General features: G+C 36.8%; 1 protein-coding gene across 6 annotated transcripts in view; it reads right to left on the reverse strand.

Annotated features, from left to right (window-relative positions):
• U2SURP (U2 snRNP associated SURP domain containing) overlaps positions 1-16347 on the reverse strand; it is a 77024-nt gene that overhangs the window by 54779 nt on the left and 5898 nt on the right. For 5 of the 6 annotated variants that reach the window (XR_004437306.1, XM_033212406.1, XM_033212407.1 and 2 more), the window contains exons 2-10: positions 12436-12480; positions 10630-10761; positions 7954-8052; positions 6024-6138; positions 5444-5577; positions 2319-2386; positions 1662-1756; positions 992-1027; positions 822-904 (exon numbers count right to left, since the gene is read on the reverse strand). Coding sequence is in view for 4 of the 6 variants with exons in the window: in XM_033212406.1 (XP_033068297.1) it covers positions 822-904; positions 992-1027; positions 1662-1756; positions 2319-2386; positions 5444-5577; positions 6024-6138; positions 7954-8052; positions 10630-10761; positions 12436-12480 (807 nt within the window). In the remaining 2 variants the exon portion in view is untranslated. The remainder of the gene's footprint in view (positions 1-821; positions 905-991; positions 1028-1661; positions 1757-2318; positions 2387-5443; positions 5578-6023; positions 6139-7953; positions 8053-10629; positions 10762-12435; positions 12481-16347) is intronic. The other variant, XM_033212405.1, reaches the window with a different exon arrangement.

A 16347-nucleotide genomic window follows, 5' to 3' on the forward strand; every position in this document is an offset into this window, starting at 1 on the left:
TCTCCTTCTAACATCAACTACCCATGTAATCAAATGCAGAGAAAACAGTTAACAGTAAATATGCAAAATATAATTTTTAATAACAGTATATTATATACTACTGCTACTACATTCGCCATAACATAATTAACAGCACCAATGCAGGAAAAGAATTAAAATGTAAAAGACAAACCACAAACAGTAGTTTGCTACTGTGAGAAGAAAAAGGGACTCCGCAAGGAAACAAGTATGCATCAGAAGTGGATAGTCTCAAAATAATATTATCATCAATGGTCATACCCTGATTTAATAATAAAATTAGCACATAGTAAAACATTTCAAATTCAGAGTTCAATCTAGTTACTGAAAGAGGAAACAAGAATATGTGGCAAAACAATATGGGCCATACCGGTAAGTCTCAAGTTTACAAGACAATTCTAAAGATTTTTTTTTTTTTTTTTTGAGGCGGAGTCTCGCTTTGTCGCCCGGACTGGAGTGCAGTGGCCGGATCTCAGCTCACTGCAAGCTCCGCCTCCCGGGTTTACGCCATTCTCCTGCCTCAGCCTCCCAAGTAGCTGGGACTACAGGCGCCTGCCACCTCGCCCGGCTAGTTTTTGTATTTTTAGTAGAGACGGGGTTTCACTGTGTTAGCCAGGATGGTCTCGATCTCCTGACCTCGTGATCCGCCCGTCTCGGCCTCCCAAAGTGCTGGGATTACAGGCTTGAGCCACCGCCATCAGATTTGTCAGCTTCAGAATCTTGATTTTTTTTTTGACTGACAAAGTAGTTTTCTTCCAAAAACATAAAGCATATCACTCAACATTCATCTTACTTAATATTACCTGTGGATTAATGTTTCCAAGGTATAAATTAGTAGTGCTTGGATCTCCTACATCATGTGAGCCAGGTGCGTAATCATCAAGAACTAGGGCAGAAAGAAAAAAAGAATTATAACCTGCAAAATATAAAGTTTGGAAAATTTATCAATTAGAAGAGCAAAAAACTGTATTACCACCAGATGATCTATTTCTTCTTGAAGGTGCGTCCACTTAAAGGGGAGAAAAGAAAACAATTATTAGTTTTTATAATACAGTAGTCCCCTCTTACTCTCACCTTTGTTTCCCCCAGTTTGTTACAGTAACAATTTCCGAGAGACAACAAGAAAGACCACATTCACATAACTTTTTTTTTTTTTCGAGACAGACTGTTGTTCTGTCACCGAGGTTGGAGTGCAATGGCATGATCTCAGCTCACTGCAACCTCTGCCTCCCAGGTTCAAGCAATTCTCCTGCCTCAGCCTCCTGAGTAGCTGGGATTACAGGCATGCACCACCACGCCTGGCTATATTTGTATTTCTAGTAGAGACGGAGTTTCACCATGTTGGCCAGGCTGGTCTCAAACTCCTGACCTTAGGTAATCCGTTTGCCTCGGCCTCCCAAAGTGTTGGGATTGTACATAACTTTTCTTTCAGAATATTGTTAATACTTATTGTTGTTAATCTCTTAGTGTGCCTAATTTACAAATTAATGTTTACCACAGCTATGAATGTGTGAAGAAAAGGATAGTATATATCAATGGTTTCAGACATCCACTGGTGAGCCTTGGAATGTAACCCCCCATGGGTAAGGTGGGAACTACTGTAATTGATCACAAACATACACATTAAAGTAAATGCCACTTACTAGAACGACGCTGACCATCAGAATCTGACTGAGGAGGTTCAAATCGACTTAATCTGCCTTTTGTTTTATGTCTCTCATCACGTTCCTCTTGAATTCTGTTGAAAATATTTACAATCATTTATAATGAGCCAAAATTTGTTCATTCACATTTAAGAATAGCGCTTATCAAATTACTATCATCAAATAACTAGAAATATCTGTAATTAAATACTGGTACTGAGAACCAAGATTAGAGAGTCCCTCAGCTATAATACAACCACGAGCAAATTTCTAATATATCATACTAGCAATGGAACACAAAGCCTACTTTAAAGGTAAGGAGGAAATTCAACATTAAAACCACTGAATTTGTTTCTTGCTAAGTCTGGCTGCCCCTCACTCCCACCCCAGTGAGTATACTGTTTCCACTGCAAACAGGACTCTGGACATTAAATAAATCAATTGAACTGAATATTCATAATGCAAGCAACCCAGGTGCTGGACTAAATGCTAATTTATTTTCAAAGATATCCCACCAAATATCATAATATCTAAAACAATCTCATAGCAAAGTGGTTAGTAATAACTAACTGGTACAGTATATTCTTTATACTTGCATCTGTTTATGTATCAGCTCAATATACCTATGATAGTTATTCTCCACACTATAAAACTTACTGCTTTAATTCTTCTTTGAAGAGTTCCAAATTGCTTTTTTTCTTTTCTTTCTCTCCTTTTTTAAGTGGCTATAAAGGATATGACAAGTTATACTTCAAACAAAAGGTTAAGCAAAACTAATGATTCAATAATAAGAGCCTTTTTACATCATTTCAGTACAAATTGTATGTTCTAATTATTTAAATTAAAAAGAAAGAATGCTTTTCTTATCATTGAACTTCCCTTCCCCTTCCTCCAAAATAACAAATTATTAATACAATTAGACAATTAAAATGACAACCAGTAGTCAGGGAAATTAATGAACATGAAGTAACTGAACTGCCATGGAAAGTAACTGCCAAAAATACACACTCTTCAAAACAATCACCTTTGGAGGACATGAATTACTGGAACAATAAGTAACATCTTTGGAATCCTCTTTTAAAACTGCTTCTTAATCTACTTTTGGAATCCTTCTTTTAGAAGCGCCAACATAATTTAATACAGAAAAATGGTATTTTCAACAAATGGTGCTTGGACAACTGAATATCCATATGCAGAAAAATGAAGTTGGACTTCTACTTTACACCACATAATAAATGTACAAAATAAACTCAAAATGGTTCATGGACCTAAATGTAAGAGCTAAAACTATAAAACTTTTGGGAGAAAAACACAGGAATCTTCATCATCTTGAATTAGGTGATGGTTTCTTAGCTATGACACCAAAAGCCTAAGTAATAAAAGAAAAAAACTGATAAAATTGACTCCATTAAAGTTTAAAACCTCCATGCTTCCATCAAGAAAGTGCAAAGACAACCCAGAGAACAGCAAACATTCCCAAATCATATAGCTGATAAGAACCTTGACTCAAGAAGATGTAAAATACTCTTAGAATTCAACAACAAAAATACAAATAACCCAATTAAAAAGTGGGCCAAGTATTTGAATAGACATTTCTCCAAAAGAAACCTATAAATGGACAATAAACACATGAAAAGATGCTCAATATCATCAAGTAAGTGCAAATCAAGACCACAATGAAGTACAACTTCACACACACTAAATGACTAAAATAAACTTTTCAAACAAAACAGTTTTGTGTTTGTTTGTTTTTGAGATGGAGTTTCGCTCTTGTTGCCCAGGCTGGAGTGCAATGCCGTGATCTTGGCTCACCGCAACCTCCGCCTCCCGAGTTCAAGCAGTTCTCCTGCCTCAGCCTCCGGAGTAGCTGGGATTACAGGCATGCACCACCAAGCCCAGCTAATTTTGTATTTTTAGTAGAGACAGTGTTTCTCCATGTTGGTCAGGCTGGTCTCAAAGTGTTAGTGTACGACGTGAGAAAACTGGAACCCTCAAACATTACTGGTGGGACTGTAAAGTGGTACAACCACTTTCGAAAAACTGGCAGTTTCTCAAAAGGCTAAACATAGTTACCATGTGACCCAGCAATTCCACTTCTCAGTTTATGTATATACATGTATCCAAGAGAACTGAAAACATAAGTTCACACAAAAAAAGCCCACACATGAATGTTTACAGCAGCATTATTTCTACAGCAGCAGAAAAGCGGAAACAAACCAAATGTCCATCTACTAAGTAGTGCACAGATAAACAATATATGGTATGTCTATAAAATGGAGTATTATTCAACCACAAAAAGGAATGAAGTACTGATACATGCCACAACAAAGATGAACCTTGAAACATTATGCTAAGTAATGAAGCCAGATACAAAAGACCAAATGTTGTATGATACCATCCATACAAAATGTCCAGAATAAACAAATCAAGAGACAGAAAGTAGATTAGTAGGTTGTCAGGGACTGAAGTTAATAGGAAAAAAAAAAAAAAAAAAATGGGAGTGACTGATAATGGGTAGGGATTTTTTTTCAGGTTGATAAAAATGTTCTGAAATCAGAGTGGTGACTGTTGCACAACTTTGAATATACTTAAAACCACTCAATTGTACACTTTATTTAAATTTTTTTTTGTTTGTTTTTGTAAAGATGGAGTCTTGCTCTGTTGCCCAGGCTGGTCTCAAACTCCTGGGCTCAAGCAATCCTCCAGCCTCAGCTTCCCAAAGTGCTAGGATTACAGGCATGAGCCACTGCACCTAGTCAACTGTATACTTTAAAAGGATCAATTTTAGCCAGGCATCTGTAATCTCAGCACTTTGGGAGGCCAAGGTGGACAAATCACTTGAGTCTGGAAGTTCGAGACCAGCCTGGGCAAAATGGTGAAAATCCGTTTTCACAAAAAATACCAAAAAATTAGCTGGGCATGGGACTACATTGCCTGTAGTCCCAGCTACTCAAAAAATACCAAAAAATTAGCTGGGCATGGGACTACATTGCCTGTAGTCCCAGCTACTCAGGAGGCTGAGGTGGGAGGACCACCGGAGCCTAGGAGGTTGAGGCTGCAGGAGCTGTAATCACACTATTGCACTCTAGCCTGGGCAACAGTGAGACCGTCTCCCAAAAAAAAAAAAAGGGTAAACCGTATTATATTGTATGTGAATTGTATCTTAATAAAGCTGGATTTTTCATTGCTTTTAGAGACATGTTTTAAGCCAAACAAAAAAAACCAGGCTTACTATTCAATGCAATCACATTTGTTCACCACATGTGGCTCCAAATGACATGACCCACATCTGTCTGCCATCTCCCATAAAAACCAAACTCTCAAAGAAAAAGAATTTTTTTCTAACACTGAGAATATTTTAAGTGTCACTAATTCTGACAGTAATTCCCAAAATGTTCTAAAAATGTTCTAGGAAACAGACACTACACATACTAATAATTTAAATACCTCAGTTCACAAATGTTTAAAAAGACAACCCCATTGCAAGTCAAATATAGTCAATTTTTGACTTGCATTATAGTAAATTTTTGACTTGCAATATATGATGAGCATAAATAGCAAATGTTCACTGCTCAAAGAGCATAAAAAGAATATCATCTATGTGTCCTAATTCATCATCTCTCATCTAAGTAAATTACTGGGTTAGAAAGCATCAAAACTTAACATCTATCACTCCTGCCCCCGCCAAAAATGAAAAAAAGCCAAAGTCTTGCTTACAGTGGAAGTATCACTGGCAATGTCATCTCTGAACATAAATGGTCAATTACTTAAGTATGACTTACAGGTTTTTTGGTTTCTATCACAAGAAGAGATGGTGGTCTTTCATTGGAAGACTGATTTGGAGGATTTTTTTGATCTGCAAATCTTGAAGATGGCTTATAGATTTTACCTCTTTTTTCATCTGTTTCATGTTCTTCTGAAATTTAAAATACTAAGTTTCAAAACTAATTTCGCATTATTTTTCTTTATTAAAAACAAGTAAAAATTAGTAAAATGCCTTTAGCATTAAAATGTATCACTATTAACAAATATGAAGTTCAAGTATCACCTCAATAATGCTAATTTAATCATTTTGTAGCAAAACTACAACACACATTAAAATCTGTGACAAGTGCTCTGCTGTCTTAAAACTTGAAAGGGACTAAATATGTTTAAAATCTGTCTTCAGTATCTCATTAACTGACACTTGGCCATTTATTCTGCTAATATAACCACTAGAGGGTGCCGACAGAAAATGTAAAATTCAAAAGCAACCAAACTTCCTTCCATAATTATCTACCTGCAGTCATTCAACCAAGATGGAGTTTGCTCAGAAACTGTAATACAGTTATACTTTATTAGCAGTTACACTTATAAACTTACCTTTAGCTGCATTAACAACACCCCCTCGCACAAATGTTTTCACCTTATTACCATCACTTCCTTCAAAAGCAGCAAGAAACTCCTCATATATCTCAGCAGCTGCCTTTTCATCCTCCTAAATACACATGAAAATATTAATATCACACAATACAAAAATTGTTAATGTACACAGGGCTAAATTCATCAAGGAATAAGATGGAGGAAAACCCTCCCTTCCCAGGTTAAGCAGTCCTAACAATTAATAACATCTAATCTTTAGTAGATATTAAATATTAATTAATGAAACCAAGAGAGGCTTTGCTCCTCTACCGGCAATTTGTAGAACCAGAAAAGAACCCCTAAGTACAGATTAACTAGTAAATTTGTCTAGCGACTACTCAAGCATCAAATTGTATGACAATTGACTATACGAAAACATATTTTGCTAGTAACGTTTACCAAGTTTCCAAGGCATGATGATTTAATTCAGTGAATATAAATATTTTTCAAATCACCAAAAACATGCATATTAGAAGTTGAAGCAGCAATATCTACTGACAAGTGGCATTAAAGAAAAGAAAGCTCAGAAGAATCTTGATCTAAAGAGAGCTCAGAAGAAATTTGATAGTTTCAATTATTCTAAATGTCCCCAAAACATCTACGAACAGAAAGAAGGCCAACAGAATATAACAGAAAATACAGAATAAAATCAAATAGCATGTGGAAATTTAGTGTTCAATAAAAGGAGCATCTCAAATCAACGGGAAATAAACTTTTCAATAAATGACACTAGGATAACTGAATATATTATCTGAAAAAAGACAAAAATGAATCTATTCTTGACACCACATATCAGAATAAACTACAAAATAATCTGATTTAATATTCTTAAAAACGAAACCATACAGTAGTAGGTAATTCCCTTATAAGCTGATAATGGAAAAAACTGAAAAACCAGAAATCATAGGGAAACACTGATCTGATTGTACAACAATAGTTTCTGCATGGAGAAAAACACCAGCAGCAAAATAAAAAGACAATCAACAAAGTGAGAAAAAAAAAGTGTACCTTGTATAACAAAGTGTTAATACAACTTATAGAAAAAAATTGAGCAGACAGTTCACAGAAACAAACACAAGAAAAACTGTTAAACTTTACTCATAATGAGAGAAATCCAAATGTAAAACTACACTGAGATACCATTTTTCATGCAGGAGACTGGCAAAACTCCTCTACTGGCAGTGCTATGGGGAAACATTCATTCATACACTACTGACAGGGGTGCAAAATGTCACTGCCCCCACAGAGAGCAATTTGACAACGACAAATATAGAAAAACTATATTTATGCATTTACCATTCAACCCAGTAATCTCACTTATAAGAACATATCCCAAATCTCACCTATAAGAATATATCCCAAAGATAACACTAGCAAAAAAACCAAACATATGCATAACATTATCCCTCACAGCATTATTTGTAATGACAAAAGAACAAAACATAAATGCCCGCAATAGAATTTTAGTTGAATAAATGATTGCATATCTACACAGCCATAGCAAAACAATAAGGAGTATTTCTATATACTTGAGGTAATTTCTGAGATATAATGTTAAGTTACAAAAGCAAGTTGGAAAAAAGTATACTGTATAAAGCATACTATCATTAATCTAAGGGGAATGGGTACAATGTGCATACACACACACACACACTTTACTTAAACAAAAAGAAGATTAGAAAATAGCCAAAACTATAACAAAGAAAAAAGAAACAGGGTGAGGGAACAAGGATAGAAGCTCAACTTCTAGGAATATATGTTGTATTACAGATTTGACTCAGAGGTGGAGCTGAGAATATCCTAGAGGTTAAGAATCTTCAGGAAACATTCCTCTAATACACTCAGACACATTCATTTCCAAGGATAATTCAAAATATATTTTCAACATTACCTTTTTCTTTAATTCTTCCTGTTCCTTTTTACTTAAAGTTCGCTTAGCTGTACTCATTTTTCCAATACTGAACGCTTTAAGTTTGTTTTCCAGAAGAGGCTAAGAAATAAAAAGCATACCTTTACATATACATTCTTAGTGCTATCTAAAACTTTAATACACATCAACCGATAACTAAGTCTTCAGAATAGATTGCCATTTTAAAAAATTTCATTGTAAAGAAAAGCTGGGGCTACTCTACATGTCAGGTGCCTATCTTACTTGACTCTGATGTTAAGTATTCATCAAAGAATGTCTTCATTCATTAGCTCTAGGTCAAAAACATGCAAAAGGCATGTTTTAAAAAAAGGTAAAAAGAGACAGACACTAATGCTTAGAACAAGAATAAAAGCATTTGAGGAGGGAAAGTACAGATGTTTCTGGGGGAAAGTTGCAATGACAGAAAACAGATCCTGAAGTAGGCAAAGGGAGGCAAACATTTCCATGGTCCCGGGCAGGAATTTACCATCTACAACCCTCATTTTACATATTATAAATAACTTCTTTTTTATAATTTGGTAAATTACCTCATTCTTCATCAATACAGATATTTATGAACATAATTTCATTCTTTGCTGGGATTAAAATATCACCTACAATATTTAAAGTTTCAGCTCAAGTAAAACTATATCAATTTTAAATATAAGAAAACAGTATTTTAATGAAGTCTTCATTTATGCAACTTAGAAGCAACTTCCTTCTGAAATATAGCCTGAATATACTGTCTGTAGACCTTTTTTTTTTTTTTTTTTTTTTGAGACGGAGTCTCGCTCTGTCGCCCAGGCTGGAGTGCAGTGGCCGGATCTCAGCTCACTGCAAGCTCCGCCTCCTGGGTTTACGCCATTCTCTCGCCTCAGCCTCCCGAGTAGCTGGGACTACAGGCGCCCGCCATCTCGCCCGGCTAATTTTTTTTTGTATTTTTTTAGTAGAGACGGGGTTTCACCGTGTTAGCCAGGATGGTCTCGATCTCCTGACCTCGTGATCCGCCCGTCTCGGCCTCCCAAAGTGCTGGGATTACAGGCTTGAGCCACCGCGCCCGGCCGTCTGTAGACCTTTGTGTTCAATCAGTTACTCATTTGATTTATAAACTTAAAAGGTAGGAAATGTTTATTAAATACAACCTAAAATACTGAAATCTGAAGGTTTCTCTCACTACTAAAATGAGAAGCTAACCAATTACAAAATTAAGACTTTAAATTCCCTAGTCATTAAATAGGCTTGCCTTTGGGAGATGCAGAATAGAAGAGTAACATTGCTGCTATTTTACAGTTAATTAAAATCCCTTTGAGAAAAATAAAGCAGTTTATAACCTAAAAGTCAATATTGGGTTTCAGGAGCAGATTCAAAACACATTTTCTCAAAATAGAAAATCGTTTTGCCATCATTCGGTCTCTCTGGTTTCAACTTCAAAAGTTAACAAGTGGCAAGATTATATATGAATTAAATGAAACCCAAGGAAAAATCACCATGCTCAAATTTTATTTATACCCTAAGGGCTAAATTCAGACACCCAAGAGAGATATGGCTAAGGAAACTATGGAGTATTTATTCAAATAAACAATATAAGCAATCATTTAAAAGTTTACTTACAGAATTTTTGCAGAAATGAAAACAATTTGTAACTAAAAACAGGGTATTTTTTTTTTTTTTTTTTTTTTTTTTGAGACGGAGTCTCGCTCTGTCGCCCAGGCTGGAGTACAGTGGCCGGATCTCAGCTCACTGCAAGCTCCGCCTCCCGGGCTTACGCCATTCTCTGCCTCAGCCTCCCAAGTAGCTGGGACTACAGGCGCCTGCCACCTCGCCCGGCTAGTTTTTTGTATTTTTTAGTAGAGACGGGGTTTCACCGTGTTAGCCAGGATGGTCTCGATCTCCTGACGTCGTGATCCGCCCGTCTCGGCCTCCCAAAGTGCTGGGATTACAGGCTTGAGCCACCGCGCCCGGCCAAAACAGGGTATTTTAAAATGGGTTCTTGTAAAATAAATCTAGGCAAAGTAAAAATATATTTATACCTAGAAATATTAAACAAGAAAAGTAATTTGTTATCAGTAGTTAATACTGGCTGGTGATGACTGTGTTATGCGACAAATTTAACCACAAGAAAAAATTACTTCACATAGAATAAAAGTCTAAAAGAGCCTGAGAGCACTTTACAGATCTAAAGTGAAGAAGTTCCTTCTCTGTGTTCCTGTATTACCCTGGGCACTGCACTTATTAGAGTGAATAGCACCTGCTCCCGTTTACTTTCCAAAGTGAGACTACAAGCTCTCTGGAAACAAGAATAGTGTTTCAATGATCTGTGCATTTCCAGTAACTGATATTTGGTACTTGGTTCAATAAATTTTTGATATAAGTGGGGAAAGATAAACTTGACAGTTAACCATTTTAAATCCAAACACCACTTTGCTTTTTGAATAAAATTTAAAACTCTAAAATGAAATATATCTCACATTTGAGCTAAAAGGATGTCCCTACATAAATGAGTTTACTGTTATCCCAAATACAAAAAGAATGCTATTTTCAAATAGAGTAAGATGAAACACATACAAAACCAAATATTCAACCACTAAATTCAATCAAGGACAGATTAACATCATTAACTATCCTTTCCTATCTTTACCTTATCTTATCTATACTCACTCTTGAGAGATTCTGATGAGGAGAATCACAAAGGCTTTCACGGGCACTTTCATTCCTATAATTATGTTTTCTTGGGCTCTTAGGTCGTGTCCGACTTGGCATATCACTATCTGAAGGTCCAGATGCATCCATCTTCAGGAAAAGCAAAACAAGAGAAAAAACAAACCACACATACATACATATACAGCACTGAAAACTAGAAATAAGCCATGTCAGATATTCACAAATTTCATTGTACATTATCAAAATATCACATCCCTTAATATCACCATTGATTTCATCAAAAGAGTTCTTTTTTTTTTTTGAGACAGAGTCTCGCTCTGTCGCCCAGACTGGAGTGCAGTGGCACGATCATGGCTCACTGCAAGCTCCACCTCCCAGGTTCACGCCATTCTCCTGCCTCAGCCTCCCAAGTAGCTGGGACTACAGGTGCCTGCCACCACGCCCGGCTAATTTTTTGTATTTTAAGTAGAGACAGGGTTTCACCGTGTTAGCCAGGATGTTCTCGATTGCCTAACCTGGTGATCCGCCCACCTCAGCCTCCCAAAGTGCTGGGATTACAGGTGTGAGTCACTGCACCCAGCGTAAAAGAGTTCTTAAGAACGGGAAGTTTTCAATAACTCTAACTCACAAGCTTGAATTTTATATTGGTAACAGTTGTTTTCCTTGAAGTAACAGGTTCATTACCTTCATTTTCAAGAAAATGTCTGCCAAAATCCCCAAGTCTGATTCACCATAGTCTGCCTGTCAGTCACTCCCAAGTAAAACTAGTGTTTCATGAAAAAAGCAACTAGTTTCATTTCTCAACTCAACCAAACATCACATTTTGGTAAGCATAAGTGTTATACGTATTTTTTATCACATAGAATATTAAGACAAACTATACAAAAGATCAAGACAATGGTAAATTTTTACTGCTTGATGAAGTAGTAAACTAGTAGTAATTTTTACTGCTTCACCAAGCAGTAAAAATTATTTCTAATTATGCTGGTTTCTCAAGTGAAATTATTGTGCCTGCCGGGGAAGAATATAATGACTACACGTATATTCTGGTGTCATTGCCTTGATTTGTGCTGAAGTGCCAACAGTTTACCCACCGAATGCTTTTGCACTTCCAGCTATATTTGCATTAGTGCAAGTGCCAAAATGGTGAAAAAGGCATAAATAACGCCTTAGTATTATTACAAAATAGTTTTGAATTCACAGACCCTTCTCAGAGATTCTCAGTGACTCCCAGGGGTCTTCTGACTCCCAGGGGTCTTCAGACTACACTTTGAACACTGCTGTAATAACATAAATAAAAAAATACTTATTGCAGTATTATCTATCCAAAATGTTACTCGAAAGCTTTAAACAAAAAATAAATGCCCATCAACAAACAAATAACAAACAACTGCACCTCCCCACAATAGAACATTATGATGTCTTAAGAAAGAACAGATTAGAGTTATAACAGTTTACCTGCAGGGATTTCCAACACATGTTCTGTGCAGTGAGAAAAGCATGTATATAATGCATTCCGATAGTCAAAGTGTAAGTACATATACGTATGTATGTACAGATTTTTACACAATAAAAATCATAAGGAAATATACATACTAGGTTTCTAACATGGCTTGAGAGGGCTAACTTATGCAAGTAGAACATAAAAAAAAGGAAGGCACCTAGAAAAAAAGAGTAAAAGGAAAAAAAGCACACACAATATAATTGTACTTATTTGTGAAGTAAAATCATTGATGTAGGGAACCATATGAGGAGAAATTAAATTTTAAAGGAAAAAAGACAAAGATTGCCTTTTATACTCACATGTGAATCTGAAGATCCAGATGAATGAACATCTGATGATCTCGTCTACAAGTATTAAAAATAAAAGTCAATAACTTAAAAATGTCTTACACTAACAAACTATGTCTCTCATGTTATACAAACTTAGTATTTCCTAACTTCTGGCAATTTCTCCTCAGTTAATTAAACTGAGCAAAGGCAGTCTCTGACTTAGGAAAAGATTATGATACAAAGTAAACGTGTAAGTCATTTCTTTAAAATTCAGCCTGCTTATTTCCAAAAATATAATACAAACACTAGTGGGATATATATGAGGCACAATTACCTCTTTATAGTATACACTGGAAACCTAACCACCATTTATACAACAGAAGTTTTAGGCAAAAGCTCTTCCTAATCATAGATGCATCATTTACTGCCACAGTACTGCCCAGCAACTTCTTGGTTCACAGTACAAGAACTCTCTCCCTTTCTCTAACCACCCAAAGCCACATAAAGAAATCCACATATAAATCCTTGCTGTCTATTAAAAGGTACAAATTCTGGCCGGGCGTGGTAGCTCACGCCTGTAATCCCAGCACTTTGGGAGGCTGAGGCGGGCGGATCACCAGGTCAGGAGATCGAGATCATCCTGGCTAACACGGTGAAACCACGTCTCTACTTAAAAAATACAAAAAATTAGCCGGGCGTGGTGGCAGGCACCTGTAGTCCCAGCTACTTGGGAGGCTGAGGCAGGAGAATGGCGTGAACCCAGGAGGCGGAGCTTGCAGTGAGCCGAGATCGTGCCACTGTACTCCAGCCTGGGTGACAGAGCGAGACTCCATCTCAAAAAAAAAAGGTACAAATTCTGCAGAAAGTTCAAGAAAATATTATCAAATTTCAATACGGCACCATTTACAACTCCTTTTAAGGGAGATGATTCTATAGCATGACACAGGCTTCCTGGTGGCACGAGAAAGAGTTCATATGGTATCTGCCAGCAATGTCTACTGTTAAAACTTCAATTTTTCTTAACTGATCAGATTATACATGGTATGCAATAATTTGTTTTCACTACGCATGTAAAGACAGAGATGACAAGCTGTAAGGCTATTAACTAAATATATGCTATCCTTCTGAAAGAAAGATTCTCCAAGAATTTTTACTTGGGGATCCAAAATATAACTGTCACTGAGCTGTTTTTATTTTTGAGGGTATAGGGTAGTGAAATTTTGCTTGTTTTTATTTATATATTTAAGTGTTAAGTGTTCAAATGAAATCAAGAACATTGAGATCACAAATATCTCACCTGACCCCAACTCCGAGTCCAGATGTCATATAAAGCACAAGACAAAATATTTTAAGAGAAAATTGAAGATTCGTATGCTATTTTAAAAAAAGCAAATCAGGAAGATTAATATAGATCCATACAGTATTGTTTTATTTATGTTGTCCATACATAAGGCTAAGAACAGCTGGTAAGAATTTTGCACTGAATCAATTTACTCCTCTGAACTCCACTGTATTGCACATTAGCATAGAGAAAAATCAGCCCAGGACAACCAAGTACTGGGACGCCTCCCATCTCATTCTTTCTTTTGTTCTTTTTTTTTCTTTTCTTTTTTTTCTTCAGACAGAGTCTCACTCTGTCTACCAGGCTGGAATACAGTGGCAGGACCTTGGCTCACTGGAGCCTCCGCCTCCCAGGTTCCAGTGATTCTCCTCCCTCAGCCTCCTGGGTAGCTGGGATTATAGGCACGTGCCACCATGCCTGGTTAATTTTTGTATTTTTAGTAGAGACAGGGTTTCACCATGTTGGCCAGGATGGTCTCGAACTCGCGACTCAGGTGATCTGCTCGCCTCTGAAAGTGCTAGGATCACAGACATGAGCGACTGCACCCGGCCCCATCTCACTCTTTCTGTCCATGGTTTTTTTGTCCCCAACTTTTGTGTCCACCTTCATTTTCTTCTTGCAGCTAATCTTTCTTAAACGTCAAGATGGTACAAAAGAAGAAAATTTTTAGTATTAACTATGAAACACACTCTGAAACATATCTTGAAACTCATCAATTTACAAATATCTAGAAATTTAAAAATCCAAAAGAATAAACAACCATTCTTACAAAAGAAGTTCAGGCAAGAGGCTGAAGGGACTGAAAAAAATCAACAGCCTGGGCCGGGCGCAGTGACTCACACCTGTAATCCCAGCACTTTGGGAGGCTGAGGCAGGTGTATCAAGAGATGGAGACCATCCTGGCCAAATCTGGTGAAACCCCATCTCTACCAAAAATAACAAAAATTAGCCGGGCGTGGTGGCGGGCGCCTGTAGTCCCAGCTACTCGCTGAGGCAGGAGAATTGCGTGAACCCGGGAGACAGAGCTTGCAGTGAGCCGAGATCCTGCCACTGCACTACAGCCTAGGCAACAGAGTGAGACTCCGTCTCAAAAACAAACAATAACAACAAAAACAAGTCAACTGCCTTCCAATACACCAGTATTAACTTGCTAGATAACAAAAACATCCTAATCATAAAAGCAACAAAAAATATAAAAACATCTAGAAACCAATTTAATAAATGTATATAACCCTTGTTAAGAAAAAACAAAAACTTTAGGAGAAATCCAGTTACTCAAGTCACCTTTCCAAAAGATTCATATTACTGGATGGGAAAATTCAATATAAAGATAATGTCAATGATACCTAAATTTCTTTATTTAATACAATCTCATTCAACAGCTCTAAATTCCAAAGGGAATACCTGCAAGGGGGCAAAGGAATTGCCAAAACAATTCTAAAGTTCACCCAGAAAGAATAAGCATCCAAAAGAATAACTAAGAAAGTGCTACCCTTTCTTTAGTCTTTTATGCCATCACATCCAAATCATTTCTAGGATTTAAAAACAAAAGATACAAGAACCTAGACATTCTGCCTATTTCCATACACAGTTAACTCTTCCCTGACTCCAAGTCGTCATCAAAAGATGAAGCTCTATAATCTTTAAGCATCTCACTTGCATAACCATTCATCAAATAAAATAATCTCTAATACAAAAATGAGTTCAAAAGTAACAATTTTGTCAGCTTTCAAAATAATACAATTTGATAAATTTGCAAATAGAGCAATAACAGCATGGTGTAGGACAATGCACCAGCTGATTTCAATTAGCTTAAGATGTCACTAATCACATTTATTGCAAACCAGACATTTTCCATTGATACACACCTATAGCCAAACAGCACTCAGCACGGAACTTTTTGAGGGTTAAGAACAGTTCAAACAGCAGTTAACACAATTTTTAAAAGAATAATCAACTTCTAAAGATAACAAACAGTCAAGGTAAACAGTAAATATAGCACTACTTCAGAAGCTGAGCCTCTCCCTCTTCTTAACCTGGAACTGAATTGTATTATTTGTCTTGAGTTTGGCTTTTTATTGTTAACTGAAGAACACAAACGAATGATGCTTAAAGATCTCCTGAAGCCTACAGCACCTTATCCAAATGAAAGGACCCAAAAGCTGCTGGATGGAGTGGCTCACACCCGTAATCTCAGCTACTCAGGAGGCTGAGATGGGACGACTGCTCCAGGCCAGGAGTTTAAGACCAGCCTAACAAAGCAAGAACCCTGTCTTGGGGGGGCGGGAGGGAAGAAAGCAAGCAAAGAAAAAAGACACAAAAGCAAGAAATGAAAAGGAAGACTAAGGGAAGTTTGAGACGATAAAGTAGCATACACAAGAGAAATTTTGGAGCAGAGAAACCAGACAGTACAAATGTGGGGAGGGACAGCAAGAAAGTCTAAAAAGAAAAAAAGATCATTCTGACGGCTGCTAAGGGGATAAAAGTGAAGCCAACTACACTACCTATTGCCCTATAGCTTGCTGGCTGAGAATAAAACTAATTTTCTTCCAGCTGCTCCAATTTTACTTCAAGTGAAAGCCCCACATCTGAGTTTCCAA

This window comes from Trachypithecus francoisi, unplaced genomic scaffold (assembly GCF_009764315.1).
Source record: "Trachypithecus francoisi isolate TF-2019V2 unplaced genomic scaffold, Tfra_2.0 Lachesis_group0, whole genome shotgun sequence".
NCBI lineage: Eukaryota > Metazoa > Chordata > Mammalia > Primates > Cercopithecidae > Trachypithecus > Trachypithecus francoisi.